This window comes from Bufo bufo, chromosome 2 (assembly GCF_905171765.1).
Source record: "Bufo bufo chromosome 2, aBufBuf1.1, whole genome shotgun sequence".
Lineage (NCBI taxonomy): Eukaryota > Metazoa > Chordata > Amphibia > Anura > Bufonidae > Bufo > Bufo bufo.
In genome coordinates, this window is record NC_053390.1 from 17,197,623 (window position 1) to 17,223,487 (window position 25,865).

At 45.9% G+C, this 25,865-nt stretch overlaps 1 protein-coding gene across 1 annotated transcript in view; it reads right to left on the reverse strand.

The window, feature by feature from the left end:
• Nucleotides 1-25,865, reverse strand: part of LOC120992028 (zinc finger protein 585A-like) — a 190,532-nt gene that overhangs the window by 148,353 nt on the left and 16,314 nt on the right. The window contains exon 5 of the mRNA XM_040420790.1: nucleotides 7,202-7,207. Coding sequence (XP_040276724.1) covers nucleotides 7,202-7,207 — 6 coding nt within the window. The remainder of the gene's footprint in view (nucleotides 1-7,201; nucleotides 7,208-25,865) is intronic.

A 25,865-nucleotide genomic window follows, 5' to 3' on the forward strand; every position in this document is an offset into this window, starting at 1 on the left:
TCTTCACCTGGTAGAACACTTAGAGAGCAGTATAAGCAAGATTGTGGGTAAAATGTGCATTTATTTCATATCAAAATCAATCATAAAGCATATACTTTAAAAAAAAGAAGAGGGTAAGGGAGGATCGTAAAAATATATTGCATAAAACTGGTGCATGAAGCTGTTAAAATGCACACACTGGATTCACCCTGGAGAAAGGGACTTCTGAGTAGTTTTTGGATACCAATGTAAATCAATGGGTTTGCAGAAAGAAGAATAAAATGATCATTCAGCAGTCATCTCCACCTTCGGTGGTTAGTAAATTTCTGATAGTTTTCAATGCAGTTAGTTTGTTGATAAGTTAATATTTAAATATATTCATCATTTGCAATACTTCCCTTCTATGAGATGGTAGCCAGTCACTGTCAATGATGATATTAGCAGGGTTATAGATGTTAATATGTCAGTCGGGTGCTGTACCTTGTGTGGCGTCCCACACGTTAGAAAGGACCGCACCCTGACTGTAATTTACCTTCTCCGATTGATTCGTGAGTTGCGGCTGTTAGCGTGCCATTCTGGACTCTGTGTTGGACGTTCAAGTGTTTTCCTTCGGCCTCCCACGTGGGTGTGACGTCACATTTATGGCGTCCCACATGTCTCGGGTCCGTTCGCGATCACTGTGTATCGATCTTTTAATCCAATAAAGTGGGAAGGTAGCTGTTGGAAGCGTTTCCAAGGTATTCAATGGTCCATCCAGTGGTAAGATTGCAGGTTGAAATTTTCACCATACGCGTTTCGGAGGTCCAGACTGCCTCCTTCATCAGTGGTTACCCGCTGTCTGCCCGTGAATTGGCTTTTATACCCTGCCTATGGTTAACATTCAAAGACTGGACTGGATTTCATTTCATTGTGTGGATGGGGCAAACCACACAATGTTAATTTTCCTTTTCTTTCTTTCTTTTCTTCTTTTTTCTTGGTTGGATGATATGGGAGGCAAGCTTTATGGTTACGGGAGGTTGATGTTGTAATATTTAGATAAAAATTCCATAGTTGTATCATTTGTGCGGTAACGCTGCATTTTTTCTGCTGTTGGTGCATTTTTTGTGGCTGATTTGCACATTATATGTCACGAGGGTGTCAAGAGCCACGCCTGACTCCGTTGTACCCGGGGTCAGGAGGTCGCAGCGGTTGGCTGCGCGCTCTATGTAATATAGGGCTGTTTCCTTATTGTAGCTTTCTGGGTTTGCTTTGCAAACCCTTTTGGCTCACTCAGGGATCCGTAGCTCCTTCTCCTCAGCTGTTCCTTGTCCAGCACTCCCAAACCTCCTTATATTCCCCTCTCACACTTCTCTGGTTGCCAGCTATAGAGCTTCCTGCCTGGACATCTATTCTGACCCTCTGGAGCTGTGTTACTGCGTTCTCTGGTTGTTGATCCAGAACGCTACCCTCCGGATCCCTGTTGGACCTTTGTGGACTGCTGTGGTCGCCCACCTGGGTGTATGTGTTTGTCTGTGTTGTCTGTCCTCTCCCTGGTGTTTCCCTCTTAGTGACAGTGGTGCGGACTAGCGATCCCACCGGCCCGTTCACTATCTAGGGCTCATTTCAGGGAAAGCCAGGGTTTAGGCACGTGATCGCCGCACGGGTAAGGAACCCGTCTAGGGACGTCAGGGCAGTCAGGTGCCAGCTGCAAGGTGAGTCAGGGGTCACCACCTTACCCTCTCCCTTGGGCAGGGCTTTCCCTTTTCCCTCCCTGTGCGTGACGCCGGTCATTACATTATACTCCTGGATGTGTTTCGTGTCTTGAATGTGCTGCATGGACTGGATTCCACTGTGTTGATGTGGTAAATCACATAGTGTTAATCACATAGTGTAGGTGGCTGGAAAACATTCCAGAAAGCCAATTCAGATGTTTAAAGCGTAATTGCACCAATGAAGACTGATTCGAACAGGAAGCTGAAACATTAAAAGAACAATTCATTGAAAAAGAATACCCCCTGACTAAAATTGAGACATCTCTGGCAAAAGTACAGAAGCTAGACAGAAACTCTTTCTTTAATGATAATACTGAAAACAAAGCCGTAACACGAAAAGACGAAACTCCAAATATCATACTACCATTTAAAGCACAATACAAGAACATTGAAAGGATCATTAGAACACATTGGCACCATTTCCAAAAAGACAAACTGATAGGCACCTCCATCTCCATGAAACCACACATTATATACACAAGGGCCCCGAATTTAGGCCTGAAAGTTGCCCCATCCATCAAAACACACAATAAAAAACAAAAATTCTCATTAAATACATGGCAAAAACTAAAAGGATGCTACAGGTGCAACCAATGTTAGTGACCGGCTAAGCAAATTATTCAAATATGCCTTGGAGACCTCAGAATTACCATTATCCTTCTCTGAGGCAGCAATTGTGGCGATTCACAAGGCGGGAAGACCACCGGATCAGTGCAGTTCATACCGACCCATTTCACTCATAAACTTAGATGCCAAAATCTTGGCTAAGGTATTAGCCTTACGACTAATGGGAGTCATCCTATCTATTGTGGGGACAGACCAATCTGGCTTTATGCTGGGAAAATCTACGGATATTAATCTCAGGCACCTCTATACCAATTTACAGATCAAACAAGATAATATGGGCAATAGAGCCATAGCCTCATTAGATAATGAGAAGGCATTCGATTCGGTAAAGTAGACTTTCCTTTGGGAGGTCTTGGAGAGATTCAGGTTTCCAGAAAACTTCCTGCATTGGTTACGACTCCTATACCGGCAACCTACAGCCTGTGTCAGGGTTAAAGGGGTTGTCCGAGTTATTTTTTTGTTCTATGTTCCTAACTAGGCAAATATAACAACTTTACAATTAACTCACTTTATCTGCAGTGCCTGGTTTATCAGATTTGACTGAGGGTCACATGACCTGTGATGTCAGCTTCTCTCCCTGCTCTGATAAAGTTAGTTTACAAGCCTGTAAACGAGACGTCACTGTGCTGGCCATGCCCCCCTTCACTGCTGGGCTGTCTGCTCCTAGGATTCTTAACCCCTTCAGCTGCACAGACTGGGTAGCTGCTGGCAGTGACAATTCTGGGCACAGGAGCTGACAGACTAGAGAGAGCATTGCACAAGAAGGTAGGGGGAAGATCCTATGTGTATGAGCAGTGTCATTATACAGCTGGGACTTGTAGTTCTACACTTACAAGTTGCTGTTGATTCTCCCAGCACTCAGGGCAGCTCTAGTATCCACTCCCTTAGCAGTCATTATACAGCTGCGACTTGTAGTCCTACACATACAACATGCTGCAGAGTCTCCCAGCAGGCAGACATGTCACTCAGGGCAGCTCTTGTATCCACTCCCTTAGCAGAGCAGGGGGAGGGGCAGAGATTGTTTTTATTGCATGTAAACAAAGGGCTAGAAAAGAACCAGGGAAATGAGGAAATAGATATATATTTTTGCATTAAACTTGCTTAGCTTAGTTATATATTGCTGCCCATCAGATTTTCAGTGCTATATTTTTTTTTTTTTCATAACTCGGACAACCCCTTTAAAGGATATCTGTCAGAACCGTTCCCTATACATAGAGATATACTACAGGGATGTCCCCTACCCCCACTAATATTCGCTTTGGTAATGGAACCTCTGTCATGTCTCTTAAATAACTGCAATAGAATAGAAGGTTGGAGTATTGTGGGGATAACTGAGAAAATATCCTTACACACAGATGACATGCTGGTGTATTTGGGAGACACGGGAGAGTTGCTGGAAGCGCTTTTGGATTCTCTGGCCTGAAGGGTAATTGGGCCAAATCTGCTGTATCTTGTTGACGGAGGGGGAGGGGACTCGGTCTCGCCTAGAACTAATCTATTGGTGGTTGATCAATCTAAATATCTGGTAATTATAGTACATAAAGATATACAGCAATTTATCCCACTCAATATCCTACCGACAATGGAATACAATGGCTGAAAGCGTGGGAGACTCTTCCTCTGTCCCTGATAGGGCGTATTAACATCTTCAAGATGTTACTTCTACCCAAGCTACCAGTTGTCCTTCAGAAACTCCACTTTGTGGCTATTGACATATTACTGACTCCATTTCTCTGGGCCAATGTGCAACCCAGACTGGCTAGGGAAACTCTGAAAGCGCCATTCGCTCGGGGTGGTCTGGCTCTGCCGAATATGTACAGATACTACTGTGCTATCCAGTTCACATATGCAAGTTGGTGGGTAAGAGCGGATGCAAATAACCCGGCAATAGTGTTGGAAGCGGCACTCTTAGGATCAGGGCCGATCCTACACGGGGTGCAGTGGGTGCCCCGCACCCCAGCGCTGCGGCCCTGGTGACAAGTGGGGGCGGCCGCGGCCGGCGGCAGGGCAGAGCAGGAGATGAGCGCCTCCATTGCGGAAGCGCTCATCTCCATAGTCATCTGTATTGCCGTCCTCAGGACGGCAATACAGATGCCTGTCTGTGCTGCGGCAGAGGAGGGAGAGGTGTGTCCCCTCCTGTTCCTCTGATAGGCTGCCGGCTTAGTGCTGGCAGCCTATCAGAGGCCGGTGATGGCGCGATGACGTCATCGCGTCGCCTGAGCCGTATAGCGAGGGACACAGACGGAAGAGGTGGCCTACATCGCATCGCATTGCTGGAGGTAAGTATAAGTGTATTATTTTTTTTTATTTTTTTATATAGGTACAATACTGGGCTGGCACATGATAAGGGGGGCTACTGGGCTGGCACATAAGGGGGGCTACTGGGCTGGCACATAAGGGGGGACTACTGGGCTGGGCTGGCACATGATAAGGGGGGCTACTGGGCTGGCACATGATAAGGGGGGACTACTGGGCTGGCACATGATAAGGGGGGACTACTGGGCTGGCACATGATAAGGGGGGACTACTGGGCTGGCACATGATAAGGGGGGCTACTGGCACATGATATGGGGGGCTACTGGCACATGATATGGGGGCACTCTGGCTACTGGCACATGATATGGGGGCACTCTGGCAACTGGCACATGATAATGGGGGGGATCTGGCTACTGGCACATGATATGGGGGGGCTCTGGCTACTGGCACATGATAAGGGGGGGGCTCTGGCTACTGGCACATGATATGGGGGGCTACTGGCACATGATAAGGGGGGCTACTGGCACATGATAAGGGGGCTACTGGCACATGATAAGGGGGTCTACTGGCACATGATAAGGGGGGCTACTGGCACATAGGGGGGCTACTGGCACATAAGGGGGGCTACTGGCACATGATATGGGGGGCTCTGGCTACTGGCACATGATATGGCGGGGCTCTGGCTACTGGCACATGATGGTGGGGGGGCTCTTATTTCTGGCACATGATTGGGGGCACTCTGGCTACTGGCACATGATATGGGGGGCTCTGGCTACTGACACATGATATGGGGGGGCTCTGGCTACTGACACATGATATGGGGGGGCTCTGGCTACTGGCACATGATGGTGGGGGGGGGGGCTCTGGCTACTGGCACATGATATGGGGGGCTACTGGCACATGATAAGGGGGGCTACTGGCACATGATAAGGGGGCTACTGGCACATGATAAGGGGGGCTACTGGCACATGATAAGGAGGGCTACTGGCACATAGGGGGGCTACTGGCACATAAGGGGGGCTACTGGCACATGATATGGGGGGGCTCTGGCTACTGGCATATGATATGGGGGGCTCTGGCTACTGGCACATGATGGTGGGGGGGCTCTTATTTCTGGCACATGATTGGGGGCACTCTGGCTACTGGCACATGATATGGGGGGCTCTGGCTACTGACACATGATATGGGGGGGCTCTGGCTACTGACATGATATGGGGGGGCTCTGGCTACTGGCACATGATGGTGGGGGGGCTCTTATTACTGGCACATGATTGGGGGCATCTATGGGGGCACAGCTTACTGCAGATTATTGGGGGGCACTATAGGGGCATCTACTGAGGCTAAAAAAGAAGATATTTTATATGGGGGCTCTGTATAGGGGCATTTTATACTGGGACACATTATGGTGGGTACTATGGGGAAGGGGGGGGCACTATGGGGGTCATCTACGGGGGCACTGAGAAGGGGTATTTTATATTGGCACATTATGGGAACATTAGCTCAACTGGGGGCATTACAAATGTTTTGCATATTATAAGGAGAATTATTACTACTGGGGGGGCATTATGGTGGGCTTTATTACTCCCCCATGGTATGACCCCCTAGTAGCAGCACCAGCCTCTCCCTGCTCTGCTATCCCTCTGCCCTTTCTCCAAATCCTTATTATGAAATCTTTCTCATTAGGTTAAAGCACAACATCAGCTCCGCCGAGCCCCCGGCCAAAGTGTTGAAGTGGCGTCCGAGATCCCCAAGGGCCAAGTCAAGTAACTGTAAGTTTTTATGGGGGTTCTACAAAAGAGCTATCGTGGGGCAAAGTTCATATTCGTGTTTACACACGTGTTTTAAAATGAATGCTTTCTCCTATTATAAACAAGTAAATAATGACGCAATGCTGTGGGGCTGGTGTGCAACTTTTTCCAGGGCTGGTTTTTATCCCCAGTCCGGCCCTGGCCGAGCGAGCCGCCGTGACTTTTTTTTTTTTGACTTTTTTTTTTTTTTAAGCCGAGCAGCCGAGCCGCCGATTCGTGGGGCTGAAGTTGTTGCCATAGAAACATTGTAAAGGGGAGGAGTTAGTAAGATAACCACGCCCATGTGGGGGCGCCAGAAATATTTTTGCACCCAGGCGCCTGTGACCCTAGGATCGGCCCTGCTTAGGATCATATAAGGCTCTAACAAATTTTCTATACAGAATGGGGAAATATCCAGTTAGATGTATTACCTCTAATATGACTGCGGTAATAAAAGTCTGGAAAGAACATGTGCGGATGTGGGGTAACAGAGGTGGAGGGGGAGGGATGGTCCCCTGTATTGCCATTGTGGAGGAATGCACATGGAATTAAATATTTGACCCAGCTATTTTCAGAGGAAGTTTTTAAAACCTTTCATGATTTAAAGGAGGAATTCCACCTCCCTCAGAACAGCCTTTTTAGATACTTTCAATTAAGACACGCTTGTACAGAGCAATTTGGTAGTGGCAGGATTAAGATAGAACATGGAGAGATTGAAAAAATTGTTAGACGTGCAAATTTGTGCGAGCCAGTATCTACCCTTTATTCAGTGCTTATGTCCCAGTTGACCTCCCGGTTGACCAGAGCCTTGGCAAGGTGGCACATGGATATCCCGAGATTAGAAGATGGGCATGAGAGGGATATTGTGCATAACTGGAGGAGCACTGTCATATGTGCTAGAGACCAGCTGATACAAGTGAAGTGGATACACAGAGTTTATTTAACCCCGATCAGACTAGAACGAATGCGTCGCCTTAATAGCTCACTATGTACTAGATGTAATGGAGAAGCTGGCACTCTGATTCACGTGATCTGGGACTGCCCGAATATTGCAGAATTCAGTCCACGAGTTCCTGAATCTGAAGTTAGGGTTACTGGCAGTTTGCTCCCCTGAAAATAGCTTGTTAGGATTGGTAGATGACCTGTTGTAAACCAAATACTCTAAGATGTTATATCGACTCCTAAAGTCCCCTCAGTTCAACATTGGGTACATCTTATAGATGAAGCACTGCCAATGTATAAAATGACATATCTAGCTCAAGGCAATCTGGAGAAATTTGACAAAATATGGGGATTGTGGTTTGCTGCTAGAACATCGGTAGTGTGAGGAGAATGGGGACCCTGCGGCGTCGCGGAGGAGTGTATGTGTGAGTGAATGATACCAAAATACAATACACAATTATTACGGCAAAAACTTGGAAGCTTGGAAAATGTACACCGATGGACTTTTGTGGTACATTTTTAATATACCAAATTGCTGTTGACACGTTTTACTGATCTGTCTGCATTTGTTCAGTGAACTGTTTATTTACCCCTTCAGGACCCTGCAATTTTTCACCTTAAGGACCAGGCCATTTTTTGAAAATCTGACATGTGTCACTTTGTGTGGTAAAACGCTTTTACTTATCCAGGCCATTCTGAGATTGTTTTCTTGGCACATATTGTACTTCATGACACTGGTAAAATTGAGTCAAAAATTTGTATTTTTATTTATAAAAAAAAAAGCCAAATTTACCAAAAGTTTTGAAAAATTATCAAATTTCCAAATTTCAATTTCTCTACTTTTATAATAGATAGAAATACCTTCAAAAATAGTTATTACTTTACATTCGCCATATGTTTACTTCATGACTGGATCATTTTGTGAATGCCATTTTATTTTTTGGGGACGTTAAAAGGCTTAGAAGTTTAGAAGCAAATGTAGAAATTTTTCAGAAAATTTCCAAAACCCACTTTTTAAAGGACCTGTTCAGGTCTGAAGTCACTTTGTGAGGCTTACATAATAGAAACCACCCAAAAATGACCCCATTTTAGAAACTACACCCCTCAAGGTATTCAAAACTAATTTTACAAACTTTGTTAAAAAGTATAAATCTGAAGGTGTCGGCCCTTTAAAGAGTAATGAGGGGGGAGTCGCAGAGAGCGACGAGGAGAAAGCAAAGCTGTTAAATATTTTTTTCTCCAATGTATTAACTGAGGAAAATAAACTGTCAGATGAAATGCTGAATGTAAAAATAAATTCCCCATTAAAAGTGTCCTGTCTGACCCAGGAAGAAGTACATCAGCGACTTAAAAAGATTAAAATAGACAAATCGCCAGGACCGGATGGCATACACCCCCGTATCCTAAGGGAATTAAGTAATGTCATAGCCAGACCCTTATTTCTGATATTTGCGGACTCTATACTGACAGGAAATGTCCCACAGGATTGGCGCATGGCAAATGTAGTGCCAATATTCAAAAAGGGTCCAAAAACAGAGCCTGGAAACTATAAGCCGGTAAGTTTAACATCTGTTGTGGGTAAACTGTTTGAAGGTTTTCTGAGAGATGCTATCTTAGAGCATCTAAACGGAAATAAGCAAATAACGCCATATCAGCATGGCTTCGTGAGGGATCGGTCATGTCAGACTAATTTAATCAGTTTCTATGAGGAGGTAAGTTCTAGACTTGACAGCGGCGAATCAATGGATGTCGTATATCTGGACTTCTCCAAAGCATTTGACACTGTACCACATAAAAGGTTAGTATATAAAATGAGAATGCTCGGACTGGGAGAAAATGTCTGTATGTGGGTAAGTAACTGGCTGAGTGATAGAAAACACAGGGTGGTTATTAACGGTACACACTCAGATTGGGTCACTGTCACTAGTGGAGTACCTCAGGGGTCAGTACTGGGCCCTATTCTCTTCAATATATTTATTAATGATCTTGTAGAAGGCTTGCATAGTAAAGTATCAATTTTCGCAGATGACACTAAACTGTGTAAAGTAATTTACACTGAAGAGGACAGTATACTGTATATATACACTACAGAGGACAGTATACTGCATATATACTACAGAGGACAGTATACTGTATATATACTACAGAGGACAGTATACTGTATATATACTACAGAGGACAGTATACTGTATATATACTACAGAGGACAGTATACTGTATATATATACACTACAGAGGACAGTATACTATATATATATATATTACAGAGGACAGTATACTACTACAGAGGGATCTGGATAGATTGGAGGCTTGGGCAGATAAGTGGCAGATGAGGTTTAACACTGAGAAATGTAAAGTTATGCACATGGGAAGGAATAATGCAAGTCACCCGTACATACTAAATGGTAAAACACTCGGTAACACTGACATGGAAAAGGACCTAGGAATTTTAACAGCAAATTAAGGCTACTTTCACACTTGCGTTCGGGGCTCCGCTTGTGAGTTCCGTTTGAAGGCTCTCACAAGCGGCCCGGAACGCATCCGTACTTCCCCAATGCATTCTGAGTGGATGCGGATCCGCTCAGAATGCATCAGTCTGGCACCGTTTGGCCTCCGCTCCGCTCAGCAGGCGGACACCCGAACGCTGCTTGCAGCGTTCGGGTGTCCGCCTGGCCGTGCGGAGGCAAACGGATCCGTCCAGACTTACAATGTAAGTCAAAGGGGACGGATCCGTTTGAAGTTGACACAAAATGGCTCAATTTTCAAACGGATCCGTCCCCCATTGACTTTCAATGTAAAGTCTGGACGGATCCGTCTGAATCACTTTCACACTTAGAAATTTTTCTGAACTATAATGCAAACGGATCCGTTCTATACGGATCCGAACGTTTGCATTATAGGAGTGGATCCGTCTGTGTAGACACCAGACGGATCCGCTCTGAACGCAAGTGTGAAAGTAGCCTAAGCTGCAAAAACCTGTCAGGCAGCTGCTGCCAAGGCCAATAAGATAATGGGTTGCATCAAAAGGGGCATAGATGCCCGTGATAAGAACATAGTCCTACCACTTTACAAATCTCTAGTCAGACCACACATGGAGTACTGTGTACCATTCTGTGCTCCTGTAAACAAGGCAGAGGAGAGGGTCCAGAGGAGGGCAACTAAAGTAATAACTGGAATGGGGCAACTACAGTACCCTGAAAGATGATCAAAATTAGGGTTATTCACTTTAGAAAATAGACGACTGAGGGGAGATCTAATTAATATGTATAAATATATCAGGGGTCAGTACAGAGATCTCTCCCATCATCTATTTATCCCCAGGACTGTGACTGTGACGAGGGGACATCCTCTGTGTCTGGAGGAAAGAAGGTTTGTACACAAACATAGAAGAGGATTCTTTACGGTAAGAGCAGTGAGACTATGGAACTCTCTGCCTGAGGAGGTGGTGATGGTGAGTACAATAAAGGAATTCAAGAGGGGCCTGGATGTATTTCTGGAGCGTAATAATATTACAGGCTTTAGCTACTAGAGAGGGGTCGGGGATCCAGGGAGTTATTCTGATGCCTGATTGGAGTCGGGAAGGAATTTTTTATTCCCTTACGTCCTAACCAGCAGCACAAGTGGGGAGTTCTCCCCTGTGAAACTAGTAGGACAAGTGGAATTTTTGATGACAAAATTTTTTCCTATCAAGCACTAATTAAATAATTAGTAGAAAACCCACCCCTATAAAGGGCAGACTGCCCATAATTCAGTGCTTTTTTTCTCTGTCCCTGTGGACAGTAGGACGGGTTAGGCTGCGGCCTGATACCTTTAAAAGATTAGTTTTTCTTTCTTTTGATACAGAGATTTTCCTACCACTTGATGGTGGTTCTAGCTCCTGGCCCCAAGTCGTCCTCGGTCCTTCAGCCGACGGTATTGTTGTCCGCAATCCGCCTCCTGCTGCTCCAGAGGTAGCGGCAGTCCAGGCTGCAGGGGCGGTGCCTATCGGCACTCTCCCCGTTGGTGAGGCTGTGGATCACCGGCATCTCTGTCACCGGCTCCGCTGTACGGCGCTACACGGCCGACAGGAAGTGCGTCATCGACGACTTCCGGTTCTCGCGCCGGGTTTGTTGTACTATATGCAGATGGTTTTTCTGCAATATGAGCTCTGGGGACTACACGATTTAGACAGATATAGAATATATATGTTGTCCAAAACTGCAGAGGCGGAGTTATCGGGGGGGGGGGGGGGTCCGAGCTAAGGTCAGAGGTGGAGCTAGTCCACCTATATAAGCCCACATCAAGAGGAGTACTTCCTCTTCTGAGCAGAGAGCTAAGGCTACAGTTCTGTGGCTGCTACTACTACTTCTGTGCAGAGAGCTAAGGCTACAGTTCTGTGGCTACTACTACTACTAAACAAAGTTTCTTTCTAGATGGCGTCCCCTAACGGTGATCAGCGCGGGAAATCCGCCCACAAGCAGAGACATCTAGTCTGCGCTTCCTGCGAGATGCCAATGCCGGACTCCTATGAGTACAATAGGTGTCCGTTATGTCGTCCCCCTCTGTCGCAACCCACTGTAAGAGACATGTTTGGGTGGATGAAGGACTTTATGGGAAATTCTATTTCCGAAATTAAGAGCACCCTTGCCTCCAAGAGATCAAGAGCATCATCTCCGGGTCCGATGCCTATGCTGGAAGCAATCTCCGTGGACGACCATTCTTCCTCTTCCTCGGACGACGAAGACTCACTGTTCCTGTTTCCAGACAAAAAAAACTCAAAGGCTTTTACGCTCCATCCGGTCAAGGGATCGTGATGTTGAGCAAGGGGAAGCTCCGCCATCCACCTCTAGGGGGTTAAGAACCTTCAAAGTGGACGAAAACGTTAAGCGTTTCATGCTTACTGAATGGAAACATCCGGAGAAGGGTCCAGTCCTCAACAAGAGGTTTAAACTCCAAAGGTTGACATGGCGATATCCAAATTGTCCAAAAGGACCCTAGTCCCGTCAGATGACGGTAGTTATCTCCAGGACCCGTTAGACCGAAGGGTCGAATGCACCCTAAGGCGCAATTATTCCGCTGCGGCAGCCTCCGCGTCAGTAGCTTTTGCCGCCTCTGAGACCGCGGACTTTGTACGTTCCCGCATCCTAAGAATTCAGGCTGACCTAGAGGCCGGGATGGCCATAACGGACATTCTGGATCAATTTAAGACCCTCCTGTTAGGAGCAGATTTTCTATGCGACGCCTCTGCGCAGAATTTAAAGCTGGCTGCGAAAAGTATGGCGCTTTCTTCTGCCAGCCGTAGGCCCCTCTGGTTACGACCATGGGTCGCTGATAACACCTCTAAGTTCAACTTATGCAGCCTGCCCTATGAGCCAGGAAGGCTATTTGGTTCTGAGCTAGACAAGCTCATGGAAAGCTTGACAGATAAAAAAGGGAAAAATCTCCCTCAACAGTCCTTTCAGAAACACAAGACCTCAGGGCCTCTCTAGATCCCAGAGACGTCAGGGGTCCTCCAGACGTGGACACGGTCGTGGTCGGGGCAGGGATTGCAAGGCAGACCTATGACTCTCCTGCTTACCTTCCCCCTTCCCCTCCAGACCCTCCGTGCGATGCACAATTTCCAAGTGTTCCTCCGGTCGGAGGTCGTTTAAGTTTTTTTGAGCAGGCCTGGCTGCAAGAAATTCCGGACCAGTGGGTCATAAATATAATTTTGTTCGGCTACATGATAGATTTCGTGTCTCCCCCTCAGGAGAAATTTGTGTTAACCCGGCCTTTACCCCAAATCAAACAAAAGATCCTGGAGGACGCGGTACTCCTTTACCTTCACAAAAAAGCCCTAGGGGAGGTTCCCTCCCACGAACGAGGGCGAGGGGTGTATTCCCCCATATTTCTAGTCCCAAAGCCTTCCGGAGACTGGCGCATGATAATAGATCTACGATACCTAAACCGCTTCATAAGGCATAAGCGCTTCAGAATGGAGACCATCTGCTCCTTAATCAATATTCTAAATCCCGGAGACCTCATGGTCACCATAGATCTAAAGGACGCTTATTTTCATGTCCCTATTCATCCAACTCACCGAAAGTTCCTAAGAGTTGCGGTCTCCATAAAGGGTGCGGTAAAGCATTACCAGTTTGCTGTTCTACCCTTTGGCATCTCTTCCGCTCCCCACACCTTTACCAAGGTTGTGGCTCCGGTTGTTGCCAAGCTCAGGCTTCAAGGACTAGAAATCATGCCATATCTAGACGACTGGCTTTTAAAAGCCGCCTCTCTAGATGTTCTTCAAACCCATCTTCATCTGGCTCTTCAGACTCTCCAGCGGTTAGGCTGGTTAATAAACCGGGAAAAGTCCCAGATCCTGCCTTCCACTTCCCAGGTATTCCTGGGGTTTGTAGTGGATTCTCAAGCAATGACACCCTCTCTCGCTACAGAGAGGAAAGATCGGGTCATAAGAGCCGCGTAGTTTCTCATGGCACCTCGTCATGTGTCCATCAGAACACTTATGAAGATGTTGGGCCACATGTCAGCATCAGCAGAAGCAGTTCCTTGGGCCCTTTGGCACCTCCGTCCACTTCAAGAAGAAGTGTTAGCAGTCTGGAACCACAACCCCAAGGGGTTGGACAAGACTCACTCCCTGTCTGTCAAAGTCCGGTCCTCACTCAAATGGTGGAGGAACCTATCAGATGGGAGGTCCTTGATTCAACCTCGTTGGATCACGTTGACCACAGATGCCTCCCTTCTAGGTTGGGGAGCCCATCTGGAAGACAGTCCAGTACAGGGTATCTGGATTCCACAGGAGAGGCTTCTCTCGTCCAATATGAGAGAACTAAGAGCCGTACGTCTAGCTCTTTATTATTTTGCTCCTCTCATCCGCGGAAAGGCGGCAAGAGTCCGTTCGGACAGCACGACTGTGGTCGCTTACATCAACAGACAGGGAGGTACGAGATCTCAACCTCTTCTCCAGGAAGTTGGTCTAATTCTCTCTTGGGCAGAGCTCAGTCTATCCCACCTTTCCGCGGTTCACATCAGGGGAGATCTCAACATAGTTGCGGATCGACTCAGTCGGGGTCTACCAGTTCAAGGCGAATGGTCACTGAACAGAGACATCTTCTCCCAGATCATTCTACGTTGGGGCACTCCGGAGATCGACTTAATGGCGACCCGGTTGAACAAGAAGGTGGACAAGTTCTGCTCCCTCTACAAGGAGGACAACCCTCTGGCGATAGACGCTCTGTCCATTCCATGGAGGTTCAGGCTGGCGTACATATTCCCTCCACTTTCCATGATACCAAGGGTATTGACGAAAATCAGACAAGACCAGACCCCGGTCATTGCAATAATACCATTCTGGCCGAAGAGGTCTTGGTTCACCCAGCTCATGAGGATGAGTCAGGGCACATATTGGAGACTTCCCCTAATGCAGGACCTTGTGTATCAGGACACAGGCCCCTGCCTAGATCTGAGGAAACTCAATCTGACAGCCTGGAGATTGACAGGCCCCTACTAGAAGCTAGAGGGCTTTCTGCGGAGGTCTTGAGAACTATTTCACACTCCCGTGCGGAGTCTACAAACAAGGCGTACTCAAGAATTCACAAGATCTTTCTTCAGTGGTGTGCTGTTAAAGAGGTAGTACCCTCAGATCCTCCTCTTTCAGCTATTTTACAATTCCTGCAGGACGGCCTGGACAAGGGTCTAAGCCCGTCTACTCTGAGTCCACATCAGTGCTCTCTCTGCCTCTTTAGGTAGACTATTATCTCAAGACCCCCTACTCAGGAGGTTCCTCAAGGGAGCCGAAAGATTTAAACCTAGAATCCTGAGACCTATCCCTGAATGGTATTTATCCATTGTTCTAAAGGGGCTATCCTCTCCCCCCTTTGAACCCTTAGAGAATGTAGACCTTAGGTTTCTGTCCTTAAAGGTCACATTTTTACTGGCCATAACATCAGCCAAAAGGATTGGAGAGTTACAGGCCCTAGCAGCCGCTGAGCCTTATACCCTCTTTCTCCATGACTCTGTCCTGTTGAGATTTTTACCAACCTTTGCTCCTAAGGTTCCCTCATTCGGTAACCAAAATCAAACCATCTCCTTGCCAGTTCTATGTCATACTCCATCATCTCCTGAAGAGGAAGCCCTTCACTCCTTGGACTTTTCCAGAAATCTAAAAATCTACCTGAACAGGACTGCGAACTTTAGGAAATCAGAACACCTGCTGCTCTCCTTCTCCAGTGAAAGCAAAGGTCTAAAAGCCTCCAAACCCTCTCTAAGTAGATGGGTAAAGGAGGCAATCCGGGAAGCCTTTTCTTTCCCAAGGCTTGGCTCCTCCATCCTTTGTCACCGCCCACCCCACGAGGGCAATATCGACTTCCTTTGCGGAAAAGAATCTAGTTCTACTTGAACAGATTTGTGCTGCGGCTTCCTGGAGCTCCCACAGCACTTTCGTTAGACATTACCGCCTAGACTCTAGGCGCTCGGAGGGGGTAGCATTCGGACGTACAATTCTGTCTGCCACCCTCTCATAAAAAAAATAATTAAAAAAAGGGGACGGTATTATGTACCTGTGAAGAGGCCCTCCCAATTTGTTTGTGTTGCTTGCTAGGTCCCCACTTGTGCTGCTGGTTAGGACGTAAGGGAAGCGTTAATTTTTAACATAAATTTGTTTTCCCTTAGTCCTAACAGCAGCACACAAATTTCCCACCCTTGTTTTGTTTCTACTTGATATAAAGCACTGAATTATGGGCAGTCTGCCCTTTATAGGGGTGGGTTTTCTACAAATTATTTAATTAGTGCTTGGTAGGAAAAAATTTTGCCATCAAAAATTCCACCTGTCCTACTAGTTTCACAGGGGAGAACTCCCCACTTGTGTTGCTGTTAGGACTAAGGGGAAACAAATTTACGTTAAAAATTAACGCTTCCCCTAAAGTGGGGAAAATTGGCTTCTACCTCAGTTTTTTTTTTGCCTTCCTCTGGATCAACTTGCAGGATAACAGGCTGAACTGGATGGACAAATGTCTTTTTTCGGCCTTATGTACTATGTTACTATGTTTAGGTGTTCCACAAGAATTGGAAATGGAAAATAGAGATAAAATTTCAATATTTCACTTTTTTGGCAGATTTTCCATTTTAATCCAATTTTTTCCAGTTACAAAGCAAGGGTTAACAGCCAAACAAAACTCAATATTTATGGCCCTGATTCTGTAGTTTACATAAATACCCCATCTGTGGTTGTAAACTGCTGTACGGGCACACGGCATTGCGCAGAAGGAAAGGAATGCCATATGGTTTTTGGGAGGCAGATTTTGCTGGACTGGTTTTTTGTCCCCATGTCACATTTGAAGCCCCCCTGATGCACTCCTAGAGTAGAAACTCCCAAAAAGTGACCCCATTTTGGAAACTACGAGATAAGGTGGCAGTTTTGTTGGTACTATTTTAGGGTACATATGATTTTTGGTTGCTCTATATTACACTTTTTGTGAGGCAAGGTAAAAAAAAAAATAGCTGTTTTGGCACTGTTTTTATTTTTTGGTATTTACAACGTTTATCTGACAGGTTAGATCATGTGCTATTTTTACAGAGCAGGTTGTTACGGATGCGACAATACCAAATATGACTAGCCGTAGTTTGTTTTATTTTTTGGGTGACGGTCTTGTGTAGGGGCTCATTTTTTTGGGGATAAGATGACGGTTTGATTGGTACTACACTGCTCAAAAAAATAAAGGGAACACAAAAATAACACATCCTAGATCTGAATTAATTAAATATTCTTCTGAAATACTTTGTTCTTTACATAGTTGAATGTGCTGACAACAAAATCACACAAAAATAAAAAAATGGAAATCAAATTTTTCAACCCATGGAGGTCTGGATTTGGAGTCACACTCAAAATTAAAGTGGAAAAACACACTACAGGCTGATCCAACTTTGATGTAATGTCCTTAAAACAAGTCAAAATGAGGCTCAGTAGTGTGTGTGGCCTCCACGTGCCTGTATGATCTCCCTACAACGCATGTGCATGCTCCTGATGAGGTGGTGGACGGTCTTCTGAGGGATCTCCTCCCAGACCTGGACTAAAGCATCTGCCAACTCCTGGACAGTCTGTGGTGCAACGTGACGTTGGTGGATAGAGCGAGACATGATGTCCCAGATGTGCTCAATTGGATTCAGGTCTGGGGAACGGGCGGGCCAGTCCATAGCATAAATGCCTTCGTCTTGCAGGAACTGCTGACACACTCCGGCCACATGAGGTCTAGTATTGTCTTGCATTAGGAGGAACCCAGGGCCAACCGCACCAGCATATGGTCTCACAAGGGGTCTGAGGATCTCATCTCGGTACCTAATGGCAGTCAGGCTACCTCTGGCGAGCACATGGAGGGCTGTGCGGCCCTCCAAAGAAATACCAACCCACACCATTACTGACCCAATGCCAAACCGGTCATGCTGGAGGATGTTGCAGGCAGCAGAACGTTCTCCACGGCGTCTCCAGACTCTGTCACGTCTGTCACATGTGCTCAGTGTGAACCTGCTTTCATCTGTGAAGAGCACAGGGCGCCAGTGGCGAATTTGCCAATCTTGGTGTTCTCTGGCAAATGCCAAACGTCCTGCACGGTGTTGGGCTGTAAGCACAACCCCCACCTGTGGACGTCGGGCCCTCATATCACCCTCATGGAGTCTGTTTCTGACCGTTTGAGCAGACACATGCACATTTGTGGCCTGCTAGAGGTCATTTTGCAGGGCTCTGGCAGTGCTCCTCCTGTTCCTCCTTGAACAAAGGCGGAGGTAGCGGTCCTGCTGCTGGGTTGTTGCCCTCTTACGGCCTCCTCCACATCTCCTGATGTACTGGCCTGTCTCCTGGTAGCGCCTCCATGCTCTGGACACTACGCTGACAGACACAGCAAACTTGCTTGCCACAGCTCGCATTGATGTGCCATCCTAGATAAGCTGCACTACCTGAGCCACTTGTGTGGGTTGTAGACTCCGTCTCATGCTACCACTAGAGTGAAAACACCGCCAGCATTCAAAAGTGACCAAAACATCAGCCAGGAAGCATAGGAACTGAGAAGTGGTCTGTGGTCACCACCTGCAGAACCACTCCTTTATTGGGGGTGTCTTGCTAATTGCCTATAATTTCTACCTGTTGTCTATCCCATTTGCACAACAGCATGTGAAATTGATTGTCACTCAGTGTTGCTTCCTAAGTGGACAGTTTGATTTCACAGAAGTGTGATTGACTTGGAGTTACATTGTGTTGTTTAAGTGTTCCCTTTATTTTTTTGAGCAGTGTATTTTAGGGTGTATATGATTTTTCCATCACTTGCTATTACACTTTTTATGATGTAAGGTGACCAAAAAAATAGCTTTTTTGACACCGTTTTTATTTTCGTTTTTTATGGTGTTCACTTGAGGGATTATGTTATATTTTTATAGAGCAGGTTTTTACACAATGATATAATTTTTTAAACAAAAAAAATGATTTTTTAGTGTCTCCATAGTCTGAGAGCCATAGTTTTTTCAGTTTTTGGGCGACTGTCTTAGGTAGGGTATCATTTTTGCGGGATGAGATGACAGTTTGATTGGCACTATTTTGGGGTGAATATGACTTTTTTATCGCTTGCTATTACACTTTTTGTGATGTAAAGTGACCAAAAATCGCTTTTTTTTTTACACCGTTTTTATTATTTTTATTTTTATGGTGTTCACCTGAGGGGTTAGGTCATGTGGCGTTTTCATAGAGCAGGTTGTTACGGATGCGGCGATACCGAATATGTATACTTTTTTTATATACTTAAAGTGAACCTTTCACCTGGATTTCACTTAATAAACTATCACCAGTACCTTATAGATTATCCTCATTGTGTTTCCATACAGTCTTGTGCCGCTTTCCTGGGATGTATATTCATGAAAAAAACGACTTATAAAGTACTCCTCTCCAGCTCCTGAAGTCACGGTAGAAGTCAAGGGGGTAGCCCTTCCCTCACTCAAGGCCGTAACTCCCCTGCCCTAACCCCGCCTCTATGAAGTGTAACTGACACCCGGCTCAGTCGCCGGGACCGCGCTTGTACAGGAGGCGCATGCGCCGTCGGACTGCAGCGCGATCCTGTAACTGAACCGCGCATGCGCCGTCCGTGAGGAAGAGAAGACAGGCAGGCATCGGGGACGGTGCATGCGCGATTCAGTTACAGGATCGCGCTGCTACTGAGGCCGACGGCGCATGCGCCTCCTGTACAAGTGCGGTCCCGGAGACTGAGCCAGGTGTCAGTTACACTGCTTAGAGGTGGGGTTAGGGCAGGGGAGTTACGGCCTTGAGTGAGGGAAGGGCTACCCCCTTGACTTTTACCGTGACTTCAGGAGCTGGAGAGGAGTACTTTATAAGTCGCTTTTTTCATGAATATACATCCCAGGAAAGCGGCACAAGACTGTATGGAAACACAATGAGGATAATCTATAAGGTACTGGTGATAGTTTACTAAGTGAAATCCAGGTGAAAGGTTCGCTTTAAGTTTTACACAATAACAGCATTTTTAAACCAAAAAATCATGTTTTAGTTTCTCCATTGTCTGAGAGCCATAGTTTTATTTTTTTTTGGGCGATTGTCTTAGTTAGGATATCACTTTTTGCGGTATTAGGTAACGGTTAGATTGGTACTATTTTGGGGGGCATACGCCTTTTTGATCGCTTGGTGTTGCACTTTTTAGAGAGGCGGTCGATACGGACGCGGCGATGCCTAATTTGTCTACTTTTTTCCCTATTTTTTTTTACAATGTTTTTTAACTTTATTTTGTGAAAAGGACGTTTGTTTGTTTTTTTCTTGAAATGTTACTTTTTTTTTTGTAAAACTTTATTTTTTTACCTTTTTTTTTTTTTTACACTTTATTTTTTGTCCCACTCTGGGACTTTAACTTTTGGGGGTCTGATCACCTTTACAATGCATCACAATTTTTCTGTATTGCGATGCATTTGCTGTAAGTGTATTACAGACTGTAATACACTTACAGCCTTTCTGCATGTGAGATCCGGGGGGCTGGATCTCACAGGCTCTCCCGGAAGGCAGCCACGATGCCTAAGGAAGGCATCGGGCTGCCTTCCCTGCAATCGGGTCCCCGTCACAGCAGCACGGGGACCCGATGGAAGCTCTGATACCCGCAAGGACATCGCAGGTGCCAAGGTCAGCACTGACCGCGGCACATCAAGGTGTTAACCACCTCAGCTCCCCTAGCTTAAAGGGACACTGACAGACCCAATAAGCTCTGCTCTGAACAGTGCCCGGCGCATGCGCATAACGCAGAGGCTGTAGCGGCCTCTAAGATGCAGACTGAACGCAGGCGCGATGTGATCCCGGCCAGTGAAGGTGCCGGGCGCATGCGCTGAAGATGAGACAGAGGCTGATGCCCATAGGATTGTATTGGGCATGCGCCGGATCTTGTGAAGTCGGGGACTGTAGTAGCCGCCCAGCGAAGTGAATATTGATGAGCTGGGCGGCGCTTCAAAACGGCAGTTGGGGGCGGCTGGCTGGGCAGAAGTGGAGATGAAACGCCGCCCCTTGGGCAGAATGAAGACGATTCATCCAGGTTATAAAACTTCAGTTTACTGTGTTTATAGGGTGGACAGGGGGTATACTTATATGCTTTTAATACACTTTAGAAGACCTGTACTGTCATATATATACCTAAATATGCTTATTGGGCCTGTCAGTGTCCCTTTAAATACCCTTAATGACCAGGCCACTTTTTACAATTCTGCACTACACTACTTTCACCGTTTATTGCTCGGTCATACAACTTACCACCCAAATGAATTTTACATCCTTTTCTTCTCACTAATAGAGCTTTCATTTGGTGGTATTTCATTGCTGCTGACATTTTAACATTTTTTGTTATTAATGGAAATTTTTGCAAAAAAATGACATTTTTCACTTTCAGTTGTAATTTTTAAAAAAAAAACACATTTCTATATAAATTTTTATCTAAATTTATTGTTCTACATGTCTTTGATAAATAAAAAATGTTTGGGTAAAAAAAAAAAATGGTTTGGGTAAAAGTTATAGCGTTTACGAACTATGGTACAAAAATGTGAATTTCCGCATTTTGAAGCAGCTCTGACTTTCTGAGCACCTGTCATGTTCCCTGAGGTTCTACAATGCCCAGACAGTAGAAAAACCCCACAAATGACCCCATTTCGGAAAGTAGACACCCTAAAGGTATTTGCTAATGGGCATAGTGAGTTCATAGAACTTTTTATTTTTTGTCACAAGTTAGCGGAAAATGATGATTTTATTATTTTTTCTTACAAAGTCTCATATTCCACTAACTTGTGACAAAAAATAAAAACTTCCATGAACTCACTATGCCCATCACGAAATACCTTGGGGTGTCTTCTTTCCAAAATGGGGTCACTTGTGGGGTAGTTATACAGCTCCTGGCATTTTAGGGGCCCTAATGCGTGAGAAGTAGTTTGAAATCAAAATGTGTAAAAAATGCCCTGTGAAATCCTAAAGGTGCTCTTTGGAATTTGGGCCCCTTTGCCCACCTAGGCTGCAAAAAAGTGTCACACATGTGGTATCGCTGTACTCAGGAGAAGTTGGGCAATGTGTTTTGGGGTGTCTTTTTACATATACCCATGGTGGGTGAGAGAAATATCTCTCTAAAAGACAACTTTTCCCATTTTTTTATACAAAGTTGTCATTTGACAGAGATATTTATCTCACCCAGCATTGGCATGTGTAAAAAGACACCCCAAAACACATTGCCCAACTTCTCCTGAGTACGGCAATACCACATGTGTGACACTTTTTTGCAGCCTAGGTGGGCAAAGGGGCCCAAATTCTAAAGAGCACCTTTAGGATTTCACAGGGCATTTTTTACACATTTTGATTTCAAACTACTCCTCACGCATTAGGGCCACAAAAATGCCAGGGCAGTATAACTACCCCACAAGTGACCCCATTTTGGAAAGAAGACACCCCAAGGTATTTCGTGATGGGCCTAGTGAGTTCATGGAAGTTTTTATTTTTTGTCACAAGTTAGTGGAATATGAGACTTTGTAAGAAAAAAATAAAAATAAATAATTTTCCGCTAACTTGTGCCAAAAAAAATAAAATTCTAGGAACTCGCCATGCCCCTCACGGAATACCTTGGGGTGTCTTCTTTCCAAAATGGGGTCACTTGTGGGGTAGTTATACTGCCCTGGCATTTTAGGGGCCCTAATGCGTGAGAAGTAGTTTGAAATCAAAATGTGCAAAAAATGCCCTGTGAAATCCTAAAGGTGCTCTTTAGAATGTGGGTCCCTTTGCCCACCTAGTCTGCAAAAAAGTGTCACACTTTGAGAGATATTTCTCTCACCCAGCATGGGTATATGTAAAAATACACCCCAAAACACATTGCCCTACTTCTACTGAGTACGGTGATACCACATGTGTGACACTTTTTTGCAGCCTAGGTGGGCAAAGGGGCCCAAATTCCTTTTAGGAGGGCATTTTGGACATTTGGATCCCAGACTTCTTCTCACGCTTTAGGGCCCCTAAAATGCCAGGGCAGTGTAAATACCCCACATGTGACCCCATTTTGGAAAGAAGACACCCCAAGGTATTCCATGAGGGGCATGGCGAGTTCATAGAAGATTTTTTTTTTTGGCACAAGTTAGCGGAAATTTTTATTTTTTTGTTTTTTCTCACAAAGTCTCCCTTTCCGCTAATTTGGCACAAAAATTTCAATCTTTCATGGACTCAATATGCCCCTCAGCGAATTCCTTGGGGTGTCTTCTTTCCAAAATGGGGTCATTTGTGGGGTGTTTGCACTGCCCTGGCATTTGAGGGTCTCCGCAATCATTACATGTATGGCCAGCATTAGGAGTTTCTGCTATTCTCCTTATATTGAGCATATGGGTAATGATATTTTTTTTTTCCGTTCAGCCTCTGGGCTGAAAGAAAAAATGAACGGCACAGATTTCTTCATTCGCATCGATCAATGTGGATGAAAAAATCTCTGCCAAAAAAAAAAAAAGGAGGGGAAAGGCATCTGCCAGGACATAGGAGCGCCGCCCAACATCCAAACCCACTTAGCTCGTATGCCCTGGCAAACCCGATTTCTCCATTCACATCAATCGATGTGGATGAATAAATCATTGCCGGGATTTTTTTTATTTTATTTTTTACATACAAAGTGTTTGCCAAAGCATATGAACACCGCCCCTCAAGCTTATATGCCTCGGCAAACATATCTTTTACTGCAGAGGAGAAATCTCGTCTTGCAGCGCCGCATACACCGACTTTTGTGTAATCTGACAGCAGCGCAATGCTTCTGTCAGAATGCACATCAGTGCTGCAGCTCATTCATCGGTTGGTCCACCTAGAAGGTAAAGAAAAAACCAGGCCGCAACGCAATAAATTTATTAACATTAAGTTTTTATAACATTTGAACGGAACATTAACTTTTATAAACTTTAACTTTTTGAACAGAACATTAACTTTTTTGCTTACCGGTGATTTTTTATTTATTTTTTTACCTTTATAGGACAAACCTCTCCTTCCCCATGGGACAATGTGCAAAGTGCAAATCGCCCAGAGATGTGGCGAAGTACAATATGCACTTTGTCCCAGGTGCAAGGAGAGGTTTGCAGCAGCTGTGAGTGAAAGGGCCCTAATAGCCCTGTGTGCCTGTCCTGTGGAACGCAATCCCTATGCTAAGTGTACCTGTGTGTGGTACTTCCGGAAACACTCCCCTAAGCATAGGGCAGGGTGGTCAGGGCAGTCAGGACAGAAATAGCAGGTGTCACGCCTTATTCCACTCCTGCTACAGGCACAAATTTTTTTTTGAGGTACCAGCAACGACACTGGGGAAATGTCGCTCGTGTAGACGGCTCACTACACTGGTGGATGGGGCCACGGAACCTCCTGGATACAGGAGGTTCTCGATGATCTCTTCCTGAAATTTGAGGAAGGATCCTGTTCTCCCAGCCTTACTGTAGAGAACAAAACTATTATATGCAGCCAATTGAATCAAATATACAGACACCTTCTTATACCAGCGTCTGGTCCTGCGGGAAAGTAAATAAGGAGCCAAGATCTGGTCATTGAAGTCCACCCCTCCCATGAGTGAATTATAGTCGTGGACACAGAGAGGCTTTTCAATGACACTGGTTGCTCGTTCAATTTCGATTGTCGTGTCTGCGTGAATGGAGGAGAGCATGTAAACGTCACGCTTGTCTCTCCATTTCACCGCGAGCAGTTCTTCGTTACACAAGGCAGCCCTCTCCCCCCTTGAAAGACGGGTGGTAACGAGCCGTTGGGGGAAGCCCCGGCGACTAGGTCGCGCGGTGCCACAGCAGCCAATCTGTTCTAAAAACAAATGCCTGAAGAGGGGCACACTTGTGTAAAAATTGTCCACATAAAGATGGTACCCCTTGCCAAATAAGGGTGACACCAAGTCCCAGACTGTCTTCCCACTGCTCCCCAGGTAGTCAGGGCAACCGACCGGCTCCAGGGTCTGATCTTTACCCTCATAGATCCGAAATTTGTGGGTATAGCCTGTGGCCCTTTCACAGAGCTTATACAATTTGACCCCATACCGGGCACGCTTGCTTGGGATGTATTGTTTGAAGCCAAGGCGCCCGGTAAAATGTATAAGGGACTCGTCTACGCAGATGTTTTGCTCAGGGGTATAAAAATCAGCAAATTTGGTGTTGAAGTGGTCTATGAGGGGCCGAATTTTGTGGAGCCGGTCAAAAGCTGGGTGGCCTCTGGGACGAGAGGTGCTGTTGTCGCTAAAGTACAGGAAACGCAGGATGGTCTCAAATCATGTCCTGGACATGGCAGCAGAGAACATGGGCATGTGATGAATTGGGTTCGTGGACCAATATGACCGCAATTCATGCTTTTTTGTTAGGCCCATGTTGAGGAGAAGGCCCAGAAAAATTTTAAATTCGGAAACTTGGACGGGTTTCCACTGGAAAGACTGGGCATAAAAGCTTCCCGGGTTGGCGGCTATAAATTCAGTGGCATACCGATTTGTTTCTGCCACGACTAAGTCAAAGAGCTCCGCAGTCAAGAACAGCTCAAAAAACCCCAGTGCCGAACCGATCTGAGCTGTCTCAACCTGAACTCCAGACTGGGCGGTGAAAGGGGGAACTACAGGTGTGGCTGAAGTTGGGGGCTGCCAATCAGGGTTTGGCAGCACCTCAGGAACTCTACGGGCCTGTCTGTGCGGTGGCTGCGACGGGGGAACTAATGCATGTGCCACCGTACCAGCTTCAACTGCCCTTCTGGTGCTCGCCACTTCACCATGTTGTACGGCAGTGCTGGTACTAGGTCCAGGATGGGCTGCGCTGCTGGTGTATGCCTCACCACGTAATCCGACAGCGCCAGCCCCACTCTGCTGCCCTTGAAGCGGATCCTGTGCAACCTGTGGTCTAGCAACACGGGGCCAGGTAAGCCTGGTGCTATCAGGGACCTCAACCTCCTCGTCCGAACTTTGGGTCAGACTGCCACTGCTTTCTACAAGTTCATATTCTGACCCGCTGGATTCGTCAGATGAGGGTTCCCATTCCTCATCCGACT